This window comes from Diospyros lotus, chromosome 1 (assembly GCF_014633365.1).
Source record: "Diospyros lotus cultivar Yz01 chromosome 1, ASM1463336v1, whole genome shotgun sequence".
Lineage (NCBI taxonomy): Eukaryota > Viridiplantae > Streptophyta > Magnoliopsida > Ericales > Ebenaceae > Diospyros > Diospyros lotus.
Genome location: NC_068338.1, coordinates 53,969,493 through 53,988,229, shown reverse-complemented (window position 1 = coordinate 53,988,229; position 18,737 = coordinate 53,969,493). Strand labels below are relative to the sequence as shown.

The window sequence follows — 18,737 nt, the reverse complement described above, 5'->3', positions numbered from 1 at the left end:
TCGTGACAATTCCCCCCTCCTTAAGAGAGTTCTTGGTTCTTGTCCCCAAGAACTTGTCGCAAGTAGCCATTGCTCTTCATCCAATTCCAACCTTTTCTATGCGGATCATCCTCCTTTCTTTCTTTCTACTTCTAGGTCTCTTCTTCTTCTTCATTCTTAGGTTTTCAAGATCAATTCCAAGTATAAATTGGCTTAGAATTTCAATAGAGAAAACTTCGTTATTGTCCAATACAATTAAGGAGAGCAGATCTACAGCCATAGTTGCTGTTATTGTATCCCCATTCAACCCACAGCCATGCTCTGCTGCAAAAATATCAACAGCAGCCTCGAAATGCAGCAATGGAGGATTGTAGACTTGCCTTCAATACTCATACCAAGGTTGTTTGTGAACATTAACATTAGAAGCTGTTGCCATTTCAATTCTAGCCAACGATTTCTCAACCACTAACGCCCGGCCTCCAACTCGACCTTCTTCCCTAACATGATTTATAGCTAGATTAGGCTGTGCATCACTAGAATCATCAACTTCTTGTTCTTGTAAAGTGTGGCCCCAGTCTCCTCATGTACTTGGTGAAGAGGCTTTTCTGGCTCCTTCTTCTGCTGCTTCCAGAGATCAATAGCATCAAGTGTCTCAGCACTAGTAAGAGTGCTTGACAGGCTGCCAACTGATTGAGTGCCATCCTCCAATTCCTTTTCCTCACTCTCTTCTTCCACCTCTCCTTCTTCCTTAAAGTTGGACTGATCTTGTTGCAGAATCCCAAAAACATCAGCATTGAGAACTTTTTTCCCAAAGGAATCAGTGTGTTCCTTTAATTCTCCTTTTGCCTTTGCTGCCCTATCAATCTGTTCATTACAGATTCCCTTTGGATAATGCCATTTATCTTTAATATCATTTCTGATGTTGCACTTCTCCTCCGACTGCTCTATTTTTAGGAATTCCTCTTTGTTAAAACTCTCACGATAATCATCGAAGAATTCAGCCGAAAAGCTGTAATGATACTTCTTAGTTAATATCATTGCAAACTCTTGTAGTTGCTCATGTAACATATGGCCAAAATCATTGCTCGTATCATGTATCACACTTCTTGTTTCCTTGTCAACTTGGCTAGACTCATTAGCTAACTTTCCCCATGCCTGATTTTTCTGGCTAAACTACTCATGATTCCTTTTATTTCCAACTAAAAATGCAGCCTTCTTTTGCCGCCATTGAGGCTCCGATTGTCTCATGTGCACACTACTTCCCAAGGCTTCATGAGCAGACCATCCCACTGAAAATGCAGCATCCTGCTCCCCATGGTCAACATCTCACGGACATGACACTTGGAAGACCAAGGGATAGAGGTTCTATATGTGATTAGGTTTCTCTCAGTTAGATAAACTGAAAATGAAGAGAGAATCTGAGAAAAAGGACCTCGATCAACTAACATTATAAAACAAAGGAATAGCTATTTACAATAACAAACAACTACTCTCAAACATAACAACAACAACTTAAATGAAACATAACAGAAATACTGCTAACACTATAACAAAATACAAAATAATATATCAGCTAAAATAATGTCTCTAACATTCCCCCTCAATTTGAACCTCTTGGTAGAATAACTCTTTGCTGATTAGTCTTGCTGCCTTCTGTACCCGAGAACATATTGTCACGAACCTAGGGTTCATGATAGGTTAGAAGAGGAATTGGGGAAGAAACTGAGAAGAAATGAAGAGGGAGATTGAATAGAATTAGGGAGAGAAGGAATGTAACAGTGAAGAATGAGAGAGAGAGAGAAATTGTAGAGAGAATCAGATATTCATTTACTCATTTCTTGCATATCCTCTCCTCTTACAATGAGGCATTTATATAGGCTTCATCTAACAAAATAAGAGAATTAGGGAGAAAGTTAAGAGAAATGAGGGAGAGCAGAATGGAGAGAAACGAGAGGGAGAATTGGAGAGAGAGAGAATCAGATTTTCTATTATTAATTTCAGCATACCCTCTCCTCTTACAATGAGGCATTTATATAGGCTTCATCTAACAAAATAACAGCATCCATGTGCTGTAACAGTATTGCAAAAATATCTCCTAACAACTTGCTAAGTCTATTACTATAATGCCCTTCTATGGAATCTTGGGTCATGACACATATGAGTTATCATATTAGAGCAAATGGGAGAGATCTGTAGTCCAAGCTTAGAACACAGAAACTGTCCAAGCTTAGAACACAGAAACTGCAATCTGTCTCTAGGTAAACCTTTTGTAAAAATATCAGCAGCTTGATGCAATGAAGTCACATACCGAATTTCCACTTCCTTATTCTCAACTTTCTCCCTTAAAAAATGCACATCTATTTCAATGTGTTTAGTCTGAGAGTGAAACACTGGATTTTCGGCTATGCTTTTGGCTGCTAGGTTGTCACACCACAACACCGGAACAGTAGACATCTTGTAACCTAACTCAGTAAAAAGTGATTGCAGCCACATGATTTCAGTTATACCTTGAGCCATAGCATGGTACTTAGCTTCTACCATTGATCGAGCCACCACTAATTGTTTACGAGAACTCCAAACCAGCAAGTTGGAACCAAGAAACACACATATACCACTAGTAGACTTTCTAGACACTTTGCAGCCAACGTGGTCTGCATCTGTAAATACAGTAAGTGTCATATTAGGAGAAGGTTTAAAGCATAGCCCAAGACCAATAGTACATTTTAAGTACCTAAGAAGACGTTTACACGCTGTCCAGTGTTGTAATTTAGGAGATGCCAAGAATTGGTTCAATCTATTCACCACAAAAGATATATCTGGTCGAGTATAGGTCAAATATTGAAGAGAACCAACAATAGTTCTATACAAGGATGGATCTGGAAAAAGTTCACCTTTATCAGTAAAGGAGACTGCTAAATTGACTGGTGTATCACACGGTTTGCAATCATTTATACCAGCTTTATTTAACAAATCAATAGTATACTTCGATTGTGTAAGATATAAACCAGTCTGATCTCTGTGGGCTTCAAAACCTAAGAAGTAGTTGATTAATCCTAAGGTTTTGAGAGCAAAATGCTGATCCAAATCACGAATACATTGTTGAAGAGCAATAGAATCTGACCCCGTGACAAGGATATCATCGACATACCAAAAGAAACAACACGGCACTAGAAGACCGCTTAATAAACAAAGAAGCATCGGCAACTAATCGAATAAAACCCCATGCTTGCAGAGCAATTTTAAGTTTGGTGTACCAAGCTCGTGGAGCTCGTTTGAGACCATAGAGGGATTTCGTAAGTTTGCAGACAAAATTAGGCAGCTGAGCATCTATAAATCCTTCCGGCTGTGTCATGTATACATTCTTTATCAATTCCCCATTTAAAAATGCATTATTGATGTCTACTTGTTGTATATCCCAACCAAAGGTGAGAGCCAACGAAAACAACACTCTTATGGTAGGTGGTTTTACAACTGGGCTGAAAGTATCATTATAATCAATGCCAGGGTTTTGAAGAAATCCCTTAGCTACTAGGCGAGCCTTATGCCTAAGAATAGATTCATCAAAATTGTACTTGACCCGAAAAACCATTTACACCCAATAAGATTCATATCTGAAGAATATGGAACTAACTCCCATGTCTGATTGGACTGCAAGGCATGAAACTCCTCTTGCATAGCCTTAGTCCAGTGAGGATCACAAAGTGCTTCATGAACTGATCTAGGTTCAAGAGAAGTTAACAAGACATGAGGAGAGGTAACAAGAGATTGTTTAGATCGAGTGATCATAGGGTGAACAAAGGGAGCTGGAGGTAATTGATATTTAGGAACTTTAGGTTTAGAAGTTGGAATGATCTGAGAACTGGAAGTAGGAACCAAATGATCATGGGACCGAACAGAATTTCCGGGCAAGGAAAATCCTGAATTATTTGAGACAGCTGTTGATAAAGGACAAAATAAGGACTGAGACACCCGAGGAACATTTGAAGAAGAGAAGGGAAGAAATTGAAACCGTTCAGTTGAAGGTCCTGAGGATGAAGACATTGATGAGACACCGGCACCACTTGAAAGAAATAGAGAAGAGTAAGGAAATTCAAGAGGATTGAATTCAACATGTCTAGAGACATATTTTTCCTGTAGGATGCAAACATCGATAACTAGCCTGATCAATACTATAACCAATACACACACATTTGGAGGAACGGAAAGCAAATTTGTGTTTGTTATAAGGTCTAAGATAAGGAAAACATGAACAACCAAATGGTTGTAGTTTGAGATAATCAGGTTGCTTGAGATAGAGTAATTCAAAGGGACAAGCAAAGTGAAACACAGCTGAAGGAAGACGATTAATGAGAAAAATAGCAGTCTGAAATGCTGTTGCCCAAAATTTAAGAGGCATTTGAGAATGAGTCAATAAGGTTATTCCCATTTCAGTAATATGACGATGTTTGCGTTCAGCCACATCGTTTTGTTGGTGTGTGTATGGACAAGAGAACCTAGGTTGAATCCCACAAGATTGAAGATAAGGAAGAAAGGCTTTAAACTCCCCCCCATTATCAGTTTGTAAAGCTTTCAACTTAGAATTATACTGTAATTTAGCAAGCTTATGAAAGTTTATAAAGGTTTGCAAGGAATCAGACTTCAATTTCAACAGAAATAACCAGGAGTATCGGGTGTAGGCATTAACAAAGACAATATAATACCTAAAACCCTCAACAGAAACCATAGGTGCTGGACTCCATACATCTGAGTATATCAATTCCAAATTCTGCTTTGCAGTAATAGGACAATTTTCAAAAGGAAGTTGATGTGGTTTGCCAATTTTGCACGAATCACAGAATGGAACTGCAGATTTAGAACAATCAATCTGAATTTTATTCAAAACATGTTTCAATACATGAAAAGTGGGATGACCTAGCTTGGCATGCCACTGCTGTCCTATACAATTTGTTTGAGCTACATTGACATTCAAAGGCAGATCTGGAACAATCAGATGCTGCTTTGTGGACTTATTAGAAAAAGAACTAGTAACATCCATGATCTTGGAAGAGCGATCAGCAACGTTGGAGACCTTGGGAGAATTAATGGTCTTGGACATGGGCACAGTAAGATCAAATGCAGGCTCCAACTGATATAGACCATTCCTAAGTGTTCCTCGGAGTAACACCAGACCTGAGGCTTTGTCCTTAATCAAACAAGAAGTTGAATCAAACTCAGCAACAACATTGTTATCCTTTGTAAGTTGAGAGACACTAAGAAGACTCTTTTTCATTTTAGGAACATGCAGAACATTGGATAAGGAAAGAATTAACTGAGGATGAGTATTAGTATATAAATGACTTGTACCAATATGAGAGATAGGCAAACTCTTACCATCACCAACAATAACCTTGTCACTGCCATGATAGGGAGATGAGAGAGACAGTTTGTTGAGACTCGTTGCAACATGATTAGTAGCTCTAGAATCAACAAACCATTGAGGAGAAGAAAACTGAGACTGAACGGCAGTAGATTAAGCCAATGAATTATTAGAAGAACCTAAATCAGACATAAAGACTTCATTCACTTCACTAGGACTGACCAAATATGCTTGTGGTTCAGCTTGAAAACCACTATTAGTTCCTTGATTGGATTGTCCATAGTTTTGAAACTGATTAGGACTTCTCTGAAAATTTTTGTCAAACCAATGGTAACATTTATTTGCAAGATGACCTGGTTTACCGCATAATTGACAGTAGAACCTCTTATTATTAAACCGACCTCGACCTTTACCACCTCGGTTCATAAATCCTCCTCCTCGTGAAGCAAAACCTCCTCTATTTTGATTATTATAACTACTACCAGATTTAGATCCAGATGTTGCAACATTCACATTAACATCATCAAAATTAACTGAGGACGAAACGGCTGAGTTATTAGTAACTAATCGTTGTTCATGCATAAGAAGAAGATATTGAACTTTCTCCAAGTTAATCTCATCCATTTGATACGTAATTAGACTCATCACAGTATCATACTCATGATCGAGTCCATTCAAGATGGCTAATAACATATCCTTGTCACCTAGGGGTTCTCCAATTGCCACTAAGGCATGAGCGATAGTTTTGATCCGTAAGATGTAATCATTAATTGACAGAGAAAGTTTCTTAACCGACCTTAGTTGTTGTTTCAGTTGAAACGATTTTGCCACACTTTGCTGAGAATAAAGCGTTTCAAGAGATGACCATGCCTCTCCAGCAGATTCGTAGTGAATTATTTGAGCCAATACCTCTTTATCCATTGTTGAGAACAACCAACCTAGCAGTAGCTGGTCTGACCTAATCCACGTGAGATACTTAGGATTTAGGACCATCGCGTCCGAACCTTCTACTTTCGTATCAGGATTCGGTACATACTTTGATGGCGATGACGAGTTGTGTATGAATTGAACCAAATCAAAGGCTCAAATAGTGGCTAGGATTTGTGCCTTCCAAAATAGATAGTTTCTATTGTCTAATTTGATCGGAACAAAATTCAAGGATTTCGCAACAGAAGGAAAATCAATTTGCGAATCCGAAGAAGACATTGATCGAGGTAAGGACAAGGCACTAGAGTTCCGATTGGAAGCCATAGACGCTAGTCAAGGCTTTGATACCATGTGATTAGGTTTCTCTCAGTTAGATAAATAGAAAATGAAGAGAGAATCTGAGAAAAAGAATCTCGATCAACCAACATTATAAAATAGAGGAATAGCTATTTATATAGCTATTTACAATAACAAACAACTACTCTCAAACATAACAACAACAACTTAAATGAAACATAATAGAAATACTGCTAACACTATAACATAATACAAAACAATATATCAGCTAAAATAACGTCTCCAACACTATACATATCGCTCTTCACTGATTCGTTGCTATTAGTCATTGGACTTCTAATCACTGAAATTGATTCCCCCGGCCTTCAACTTGGATCTGTTAGAATTGTCGGAGTTCACTGGAATCTGCTTCGCACTTTCAATTCGCAAGATTACCAGATTTCACAATCAAGTCACCTCTTGTTATACCTGCAAAAAATTCAAACACTGACTGTCGGCTTAACCACTGGAATCGGCTGGTCTCGAATCTACCTTGCCTTTCACATTCGGCCTCAGCTATCAGCCCAAGCTCAATCTCCGTAACCTTAGGAAATTGCTCAGTGGGTAGTTTTGATGGCGGTGGTGATCCTCCGATGGCTTGGAATCGGCTAACCCATGTCTCCACTCTTAATTAACCCTCCTTCGTGATTGAGTCCTGCCCAACTCGACCGGTCTGTAATTCTAATCGGTGAGACACCCACCTATGGGAGAAGTCTTTATTACAATATTCAAGTCCATTATCTGTCCTAATTTTTTTTTTATTTTCTTACCCATTTGATTTTCTATCATGATTTTTCAAGTTTTAAATACTTCAAAAGTTTGATATTTTGATTTTAAAACAAAAACCCCAAAGCATCCTAGAGAAATCATCTATTATGGATAAGAAATATCTTGCCCCTCCATGTGTCAAGGATTGACTTGGGCCCCATAAATCCGAATGGATATAATCGAATGGGGCTTGAGATGAGTGGGTGGCTTTCTTAGCAAATTTGACTTTTATAGATTTTCCTAGAATGCAGGTTTCAACTTGTCTAATGCTGTAAATTTTTCAGCACTTAAAATTCCTTGATTAGACAACTCCTTAAGGCCTTGATCACTTATATGGGCCATCCTAAAGTGCCATAAGCTAGACTGATCACTACAGTTGGCTTCTCCTAAGGCTGCATCACCACTTAATGTGGATGCCTGCAGCACATAAATGCCATTCTTAAGGACAGCCTTCATACACACTAGGGACCCTCTCAATACCTTAAGCATTCCACTATCTCCCTTATAGGAGTAGCCATTCTTATCTAATTCTCCAAGTGATATTAAGTTGCTTTTTAAATTAGGAACATACCTAACATTAGTTAAAACTTTAACTAATCCATCATGCATCGTAAGTCTAATATTTCCAATTCCCACTATTCCACACTCATGGTTGTTTCCTAAAAGGACTCTACCTCCACCAATTTCTTTATAGTCTAGCAACAATTCTTTGTGAGGAGTCATATGAAATGAACACCCCGAATCAAGCACCCACACATCCTTTTCATCCTTACTGGACACTACTAGTGCATCAACACTATCATAGTCACTAATGGAGTTTGAAAATTCTGGGCTGGACTTATCATGGAACTCTTTCTTTCTCTTAGGACAATGCTTCTTTATATGCCCTTCCTCATGGCAATGGAAGCACTTAAATCACTTTCTTGCCACTTCTAGACTTTGACCAAGACCTATTTTTCTATCTAGAGTCTTTCTTTTTTGTCCTAAATTTCACTGCTAGTACATCACCAACAGTCTTTTCTGCATCTACTTTCTGTTGTAATTCCTTAGAATTCAAAGCCCTACAACATCATCTAGAGTCAATTTGACTCTACCATGCTTTAAGATGTCAACAAAAGTCTCATATGATTTTGGTAGTGAGTGCAATAAGACTAATGCCTTATCCTCATCATCATACTTAATATCAATATTTTCAAGATCTAAACATAGTTTATTAAAACTATCAATGTGATCTTTTAACTTTTTGACTCTCAACCATCTTGAATGAAAAGAACTTTGTTTTCAAATATAATCGGGTAGAGAGAGTTTTAGTCATATAGACTGTGTCTAGCCTATTCCAAAGGTCTTCTGCGGTTGTCATCTTTTTTGTTCTTCAGAGAGAGACTCGGGTATGTTCTTTTTTGCCTCTTAAGGCTTTGTCCAGACCTAGGTTTCCCAATTAGTTCCTCATCTTCCATGGGCCAAAATCATTTTGGCCATCGAATTTCTCGACATCATACCGTGCAGCAAAGACTGTAGAAGCCATTCTTGCGGGTATGTGTTCAATTCTAATGAATCTTGAAGGTTCTTGATGAGAGACCCGGCTCTGATACCAATTTGTTATAATTGGGAGCACTGTCAGTCCAAGAAATCACCCAATAAATTAACAAATATGTCCACTCTTTGACACTCTCTCACTGATTTAACAAAAGAACATAAACATAAATTTAAAGAATTGACAAAAGACAAAGATAAAGCAATCAAACCACACGAGTACACCGAGAATTATCTTCATTTAACAAAAGAACATAAACATAAATTTAAAGAATTGACAAAAGATAAAGATAAAGCAATCAAACCACATGAGTACATCGAGAATTATCCTGGTTCAAACTTGTTAAAACCAGTCCTACATCCAGCCTTTCGAGAGAGCAATCCACTATGATCTTGATGAAGAACAATACAATCAATTCACTCGCACACCCCCACATCCCTCACTGAAACAATCGAGAACCCTCACTGTAGATTACAAAGATATCTCTCTATCTTTTCTCTAACAATACAACTCTCAATGGTCAATGTGAATGATCAGATTTTCAGGGCTTCAACAGACTGCCTCTCGCCTCTTATTTATAGACATAAGAGGCGTGAGTTACAATGAGTAATACCTGAAATACCCTATCTACCCCTCACTTAAAATTACATGCAATTAGCCTTTTATTTCCTAATTTTCCAAATATTAATCTAATAAGACCAAGTTCTTCTAGAATATCCGGCCACTCAATGCAAAAACCGAATTACACATCCTTATTGGATAAATCTATCTTGGACTTTGGAACGATAAGTTGGAGGTTGGGATAATATTATCTTCTTTGCATGTAGTGTCAGAATTCATTTCATAGGTTCTTTTTTTTTTGGGGGGGGGGGGGGGGGGGGGGGTGTGTGGAGGTGGGGTTGGGTCTGATCTTTGATTAAAAATATGATACGGATCCTAAAGGCTGGAAATTCTGGTTGAAGTGCGTATATGGAGGAGAATAATTTGAAAAGTGAGGAGTGTGAGGTGCCACTTATAGTATGCTGCATATATGGATAAATATTGAGGCTTTTTCATTCATCAGATAGCTAATATCACAGGAATTTCTTCTTCCCCTTTTCATCTTCTGGAGTGATAATTATAATCTATATAAATTCAAAATTTTAATTAAGGAACTTCTTTGAAGATGAATGACACTTTATTCTTCTACAAGATGTGGAAACCATAGTTTGACAGTTTATAATTGAAGTTAATAATTATGAGACTTTGCGTAATAGAGATGATTAAATGTTATTGATTTTGGCTTAGATTATAATGATGGAAACAAAAAAGTGGCATCCATGGAGAAGTAAGGCTCCACACAGCACTATATTTTTTCACAAAAAGCTGCCTATGGAAGCAGTAGAAAAAAGCAGCCTTAATTTATGCTGCGATGAAGTATTTGGTAGTTGCTTAAAAAACTTAGATTTCTGTTAGTCGTATCTATTTGAAAAACGATAGTAATAACCCTAAAACAGGAAGAAGTTTAATATCTCATGAATAAAAGTTACATAAAAATGTGAAGTATATTTTATCTTTGTCAAAAGGACAAAAAATAGTCTCCAACCTTATTAAATTGAGGCTAAAGTCGCAGCTGATATATAAACACACACACCTATCATAATAGGCAACATTCCCTAGTCTAATTAGGAATTTTCCTAATTAGATGATTTCTAGTTTACATTAGGAAATATATACAAAAGGAAAAGAATATACAATTGAATATGAACAAAGCAATCAAGCGAATAAGGAAATTGCACCTAAGGAAATCAATTACACTGATTGTGCATAATATCAGTGTGCACTGAATTAGGAAAGAAGAACAAATAGGTAAGAAGCACAAATAAGAAAGAAGCAGCCGTCCGCCAACAATCTCTTCTGTTATTGTAGAAAAGAAAAGCAAAAAAGGTAAAATTTGTTGTGCATTTGACTTTTTGAACTTTTTGTGCCTTTTTTGGTCTAATTGGTCCAAAAAGCTTTCTTTTTAAAAAAAATTATAAATACAGAAACTAGTTAGCCTAACTTTTTTTTTTTTAAGAAACAAAGAAAAAGGCTAGTGCCAGATGGGGTCTCAATGTAAAATGTTGAAAAATATATGTCTGGATGTGAATTTTCCTAGGGATTTGTTTCAAATGATCACTATGTGCTGTATCTTTACTATAAATCAGAAATTTTAACTCATTGTTCCTTGAAACTCCTTGTTAACCACTAAAGAATTTGAAAACTATATATTATGCAATGTTTATATTCTGTATGTAGGCTAGATTTCACAGCTGCTGAGAAGGAGGCTTTCCTATATCAGGTATCAGTTTTATTGTGGTTGTTTCTGTTCTTTGTGTGTTGTTTATATTTCATAATGCCTTTTGAATTTGTGAATTTATGAAGTACACCCTTTAAGTAGGCCATCTCTCTGCTCTTAAGAACACTGCTTTCATACGCCATCCTTGGGACTACTAGACCTGACTTGAAAAACTTCTTTACTCACACTTGGTGAATAATAATGGGAATAATCTTTTGAGTGTAATCAACAACTCCGACAGGACTCAGTATGGTTTGTATTCTTTCTATGTGGTGATGGAACTCTTGGACATCTTTCTGTCGTATAGACGAGTGCTTAGGTCCCTTTGGACTGTAAGTGTAGAACATTCAACCTGGTAAAAACTCAGGCTTTTTGTGGGGGAATGTCAATTTGTTTGAACAACTTTCAAGAGGCATCTATTGAAGCATACCAGACAGGTTTGTTGAAATAGCTTCCAGTAGACATCTAAACAAGCTCTCAAGAAAAGTTGTATGAAATGAAATTCCCAATCTTGAACAATTTTTTCAAGAGATTATATGAGTTGCTGACTTTTGTTTAACTCCATTTTGGGATTCATGACACTTCATTCTACTGCTTTTTTCCATGACAATAAAGTCAAAATTACTGTTAAATTATTAGCCACCATTCCATCTGAAAGGTTAAGTTTTTGGATGAGATGGTGGTTAACTATTCAATATGGTATCAGAACAAGTAAATGTCTTAAGTTAAAGTCTCATTGCTAACCCAATATTTTAATAGTTGCAAATGTTTGGACCAATTATGCAATGAAGGCTGGCCACACATGAGGGGGTGTGTTGAGAGCAAAAAGGATAACATAAAAGATAAAGTTAACTCTTTATTGAACAACTTGCGCTTTTAGATGAGATGGTTAACAATTCAACAATTGCATCTCAATTTTGTTGTTCATGAATTGCCAATGCTATAAATCCTATCAAAATCTTTTATACATTTAAGTGGGGTCCTTCCAATTAGACCAATATAGTTTCAGTATAGTTGGCCATCAGTGCTGATATGGAAGCAAGGTGCCTGTTATGCCTCTTACTGAAACTATTTTTTCATTAATGGTGATGGCTCAATTAATTTTTCTGACATTAGATACTGATTTTTTTGGTCATATTCTTGGGACATCTCAAGAACTTTGGACTCTTGATTAAATCTGGAGATTTTGTATTGACTTCTTGTGATCTTAACTGTTATGTGAGATTTATTGAATGCTCTTTAAGCATCTGTTAAAATGGCTATTTGTACTTGCAGGTTAAACAGGCTGTTAGTGGAGGCCATAGCCTGGATGTGCAATATCGTGGCATTAATTTCCTGGAATCATTGGTATGGATCCTGCAGAATAATTGTTGTTTTTTTATTTGAGTAGGAACTGTTTACTAGAAGTCGCATTTTCATTGTTGCACGGGTTGGTTTCACAACATCAACTGTTGATGGAATATGACCGTATCATTCATTTTCATTCACCGCCATCTCACAAAACTTTTCAATATGAAGATGCTGTTGGAACTTCATCTCATCATTCCCTTGCTAGAGAGTTGTGTTAGGAAGGGCATCAGCTGTAAAATTTTGCGACTTTGTCTTTAAGCATGAATTTGTATTGTCAATCTGACTTTTAGAAGTTAGTTGACATTTTGAATGCTATTCCACCTACCCTAACTTGGTTAGGATAAGGTGCAGTTGTTGATGATAATGATGATTTGTTTGTGTAACTACTTCTTTGTAACTAATAATGCATTTTCAGGTATCGGAATTTTCACCCTCTACTTCAACTGCAATGGGCCTTCCTAGGGAGTTTCATGAGCAGTGTCGAGATTCATTAGAGCAGGATTATTTGAAGGTTTCCCGTCATCCTTCTGTATTTTGTCTATTATGTTGCATTCAAATTCTTTTCTTATACTATGGGGAAGGCCTATAAGGTTTCCTCACCTGGGGGGTCACAGATTTAAAAACACAGTGGTGACTGCTCTGATGCACATGGGGGTGGACAAGGCTGTTTTTCTCTAACTCTTCCCGGAATGTCGGATGGCTCATGCATTCTGTTGGCCTTTTTACGTCTATTTGCGGTTTTTTTTTTTTCCCCCTATAGCATGAGTTGATTATCTGATATGTAAAACATAGCAGTGACCGCTGTGCTGCATATTGGGGTGGGTAAGGTTGTGTCTCTGACTAATGCAGGACACTGCAGTTGTTCTGGCATTTTGTTTCCCTTTTCTATGCCCTCTCTCTGGTTGTGTGTGTTCCTTTATTTTTGTCCCCTTCTGTAGTATGAACTGATTCTTTAATCTGCTTTCCCCCCCCCCCATCAATTTAACATTTCCCCCAAGTGGAAAAAGGAAACATTGTCAATCAAGGTTACTAAGGCATAGAATTTTATATCACTGTTTGTATCTTTTTTTAATGCACAGGCTTTCTACTGTTGGTCTCAAGATGCAGCTCTTAGTGTCACTGATAAAATTGTGAAATCTGATTCTGCTATTTCTGAGGCCAATGTATGTGCGGCAGCCATGAGATTTATGCTACAAATCCTGAACTGGGACTTCCACCTCAATACGGAAGAGGCTAAGGGCGCCAAAGAGGGCATAAATGTTTTTCTAGTAGATGTTAAATATGAGGGTGCCAAGAGGTCTGATTGCATCTTGGTGCAGGTAACATACGTACTACTCCACAATCTGTAGTCTGCATCTTGAGTGGCATAACTAGAAAGAACATGAGAAAAGTCAGCATATGCATCATACCTATTCTCCCATCCTTCTATTTCCCTGATATTTTGTGAAAGACTATTACAAAGGAAATGATTTCTTGAAGAAGTAATAGATTATCCCAGTTAGATGGTGAACTTGTTTGGGGCAGTGGCTTTATTGCGGCAATTAAATGTGAACCTTTGAAATCTCACTATTGACCAATGCCCAGATATTTCTTATATGTCACTAACTGAATTCATTGTTCTGATTCATTAACCTCATTATAACCTCTTTCTGACTCTTCCCTGATAATGCCTGTAGCCTGGTCCTTCTTGGAGGGATGTTCTAATAACAAGCGGCCACATTGAGTGGCTTTTGAGCTTGTATGCTGCAGTTAGACACAAATGCCCAAGTGACAGTTACTGGCTTGATTGTCCTATTGCAGTCTCTGCTCGGAAACTTATTGTACAATTCTGCTCGTTGACAGGATATGTATTTCCATCTGGTATGAATAATTTCCTCCTATAGTTATTGCTCAGATCAAATAATTAAACAATTAAATACAATAAAAGGAGGGGTAGGGAGATGATTTCCTTCTACCTACTCCTCAATGGTTAGTTTTTATTTTCTTTTCACATGCCTATATTGTTAGGATTGAGTCCTTGCATTATAATTGCATTGGGATTAATGAAATGGATTTGTTTGGTATGGGTATATTAGGTTAATTAGAATTATTTTGGTTTATTTAGCGCCATCTCATGAGACTTTTCCTTGTTAAGGTGGTGTTAAAACTTTATGTCATTCCCTTGCTAGAGGGTTGCGTCAGGAAGGGCATCCAATGTTAAATTTTGCCACATTCTTTTGCATTGATTTGTATTATCAGTGTGTCTTTTAGAAGTTAAGTATATCATGAATGCTATGCCACCATCCCCAACTTGGTTAGGATAAAGTGTAGTTGATGATGATACATGTCTTTAATAATTTGTATATATGTAATTAGGACTCTTTCTTCTCTAAGACCTTTTCATTAGACTTCTCTAGGAATTTTGTCATAATATCTTTTTATATTTGTAGTCACCATTAGGGGTGCAAATGAGCCGAGCCGAGCCGAGCTTTGCTTAGCTCGGCCCAGCTCGATAAATTTTATCACAGGCTCAAGCTCAAGTTCAAGTTTGAATCGAGCCTGGAAGTTTGGCTCGAACTCGAGCTCGATTAGCATAGCATGAACTTGAGCTCAGGCTCAGGCTCAAGCGAGCCCTAACTTGAGTTTGGGCTGAAATATATCAAAGTTTTATTTAAAAAAACCTAATAAACTGATCTACAATAAAAATAAATATCAATTTGATAATCAACAAATATATCTAAATGAATCCAACCTGATAATCAATAAATATAACATCAAGATAATAATTAAGTAATAATAATTTCACAAATTATAATAAGTATAATATTATTTATCGTACAAAAAGATAATCAAATTACTGTCAGCTCCCCGAAGCGGACAATGGTTTCCGATTACACAGTGAGATGAGAAAACAATAAGAACTGCACAGAAAGAAAGAGAGAGAGAGAGATGGAATCCAAGATTCTCTGATAATTTCCATACATAACCGTAGGAAAGGATTCAGCATATATATAGCTGGATCCTTATCCTTCAGTGGGCTGTAACTGCCCACATGCATGAGAATGTACATGCTGCTAATGCTGCAACTGATTTAGTACCACCCTCATAGCTAGCTAATATCAAATGCTTCCTTTCTACCCCTAACTACCGATAATTGCACTGCTACCCCGTTACAATAGGTTTATTACATGACAATTACTTGTTTAGTTATTTTCAAAATACAAACATAATCAAAATTACAACATAACAAATATATTTTCAATTCAACTTCAAATTAGCTACTCCAAATATCAACATGCAATTTGAAATTGTAATATTAATCAATAATCAGAATTATATATCAAATCACATATATCAACCTACAAAATACCAACATATCGAAAACTTTCAAGAATCACATACTTTGTTTTGTTTCATGTGGCAGTAGAATTTCAGTGATATTATCCTATATATAAAAACATAAAAAATAATAATTTTTATCAATATCAACTAACAAGATGTTGACGAGTCTATAAGCGAGTTAGCTCGTGAACCTCTATTTGAGACAGCTCACGAGCTTATAATCGATCCAGCTCATGAGCCGCTATTCGAGCCAACTCGCGAACTAATGAGCTAAACTTTATTAAACTCAAACTCAGCTCGTTAATAAATTGAGCTTCAAAGTTAGGCTCAAGTTTGTCTCGTTTACTTTAACGAACGAACTTTTATCGAGTCGAACACCGAGCCGAGCCCGAACGGCTTGGCTCATTTGCACCCCTAGTCACCATATGTAAATCTTTTTATTTGTCTCTATATCTTTCCATTAAGTGCCTCAACAAGAAGTATATAGCTTCCATTTTTGACCTATCAGGTATGAAACCAAATTGGTTTTCCGAGACATTTTTGTTTCTCTTCTTAGCCTTCTCTCAATCCCTCTCTTACAAAGTTTCATAGTGTGGCTCATTAGCTTGATTCCTCTTTAATTTCCATAACTTTAAACATCAACGTTATTCTTATAGGTACTAAGGTGCTGCTTGTTGTTCTATTTTATTTAAGGATCATATTAAATAATTTTGTTAACCAAAAAATGCCCTTTTCTCCCATGCATTTCCATTTCCATCGGGATGTTATCTAGTCCAATTGTTTTATCATTTTTCATCTTTTTCAATGTTTGCTTTATTTGTTTGGACATATACGTCTAATAGAACATGTGATTCCTATTTTCGTCAGAGTTATTAAGATACCCAATGTAACACTTGTTTAATAACTTTGACAAATACTCCTTCCATCTCTCCTTGATAGCTCTCTTATTTACTAGTACTTTTTTGGGTTTTGTCTTTTATGCAATTTACTTGGTTCAAATCAATTGAGTTTTCTTTCTCGTCTTAGCTAGTTTATCGACATGTTACATATTTCTTTAGGATAGAGCATACTAATAAATAACACCATTAAGAGTCTTTTGACTAAATATTCAGCCTTTGATTATACTGTTTCTATGGTTCTAGTTAATAATTATGAAGTTTGTAAATGCCTGTTGAGAATCTTCTTTTGCTTCTCTAGTTAATGTCTTTTGCACTTCAAATACAGATAATGGACAAATGCAAGAACGGCACCTTCTGCAATTGCTATCTGGAATTATAGAGTGGATTAGTCCTCCTGATGTGGTTTCAAAAGCGATTGAATGTGGAAAAAGTGAAAGGTTATATTCCTGTTGCCTCACCTAGACACTCCCCCTCCCTTCCTATCTTTTGTCCTTACTTCAGTTGGTGCTTTACCTGTTATTTGCCTCTGTTCAGTGAGATGCTTGATGGTTGCCGTGCACTCTTAGCCATAACTACTGTAACAACACCCCTTGTGTTTGACAAACTCTTGAAATCTGTAAGGTCAGTTACATGATGCCGTACGACATCTCTTGATTATTCTGCAATTGTTTTCGTACATAAATCTGTTCAGATCTGACTTTTTGCCTTGATTTTCAGCCCAATTGGTACTATTAGCTTGTTGTCGTCCTTGATGTGTGAAGTTATTAAAGTCCTTATGGCTAACTACAGCGAAGAGGAGACATGGAGTTGGGTGGCACGTGATATCTTGTTAGATACTTGGACTTCACTTCTAGTGGTGCTTTTCCTTGACCTTTAACATGGTTTAGTAGTCATTCGACATTTGTGCAATCTAGCAGTTAATTCGTCTGTTCATTTTGCCCATATCTTTATAAAGTATTTGTTTATGGTTTTAATCCCGTCATTAGCTGACCCCACCTAGTGGTATTAAGGCTTGATGTATTATTACTGAAATAAGCTGAATTCTTGAAAGCTTACTTGAATATTATTGAATCCAAGTAGAGGTATTTATGCAAGTACAAAATATCTATTCTATCTTCTAGAAAATAGGAATAAATTCAAATTTAGATAACAGTAACTAATATTCAAAATGATGGAATTTATCTTCTGCTTTCAAGCTGTATCTTTCTCTTGAATCTTGGAGCTTTATCTTATCTTCTAGGCTGCCTTATCTTTTAAATCTTGAAGTTTTATCTTATCCAACCACCTTATCTTCCCTTTTTAAACTTGAACACCCAATCTCATCGTCCAACAATTACTAATCCCCAATCATAATCTTTTTAATCTTTATTATTGTGGATAATTTCTGGTGTATGTTGAAGTTTGAGTGATATGATAACCTATAAAGCACAGACACAACAAAGAGGTCGACATGCCAGTGTATGAGGCAGCAACACGGCAACAGGCCGTCGATACATGTCGGACACACCACATTCCCGGCTGTTTGACTGGAATCCGATTCCAATTTATTACCGCCACCGACTGTTGGACTGGGTTCTTCATCTGATTCTTCAATCTCCTTATTGAAGCTTCCTTTAAGCTGTATTTAACATCATTTGTCAGTTGTTGGAGCTGGAAGTCTGGAATGTGAACAAGAGAAGCAAGCTCCTGCTTCATTTACATTCGAGTCGCTGGTGGACTGGTGTGGTGTGAACCATGAAGCTGTATCTCTGGTGGACTGTGGCGATGGCAAGTGCGGACTGCTGGACTGGGTGCATCTGCCAACTGCTGCCTGTGTTGTGCCTATTGCACCAATTCGATATTTACAAGTTTAGAATATAATTTTGGTATTTTATTATGTCACTAGAAATATAAAATTTTAGTTTATTAACTAACGTATCCCAACCGTGTGTTGTGCCCATTGCACCAATT

At 36.9% G+C, this 18,737-nt stretch overlaps 1 protein-coding gene across 11 annotated transcripts in view; it reads left to right on the top strand.

Moving 5' to 3' along the window:
* LOC127806606 (uncharacterized) overlaps positions 1–18,737 on the top strand; it is a 52,173-nt gene that overhangs the window by 6,861 nt on the left and 26,575 nt on the right. For all 11 annotated transcript variants that reach the window (XM_052344016.1, XM_052343998.1, XM_052343993.1 and 8 more), the window contains 8 exons: positions 11,178–11,220; positions 12,493–12,564; positions 12,983–13,078; positions 13,647–13,886; positions 14,244–14,427; positions 17,113–17,224; positions 17,322–17,408; positions 17,505–17,643. In XM_052344016.1, the coding sequence (XP_052199976.1) occupies positions 11,178–11,220; positions 12,493–12,564; positions 12,983–13,078; positions 13,647–13,886; positions 14,244–14,427; positions 17,113–17,224; positions 17,322–17,408; positions 17,505–17,643 (973 nt within the window). The remainder of the gene's footprint in view (positions 1–11,177; positions 11,221–12,492; positions 12,565–12,982; positions 13,079–13,646; positions 13,887–14,243; positions 14,428–17,112; positions 17,225–17,321; positions 17,409–17,504; positions 17,644–18,737) is intronic.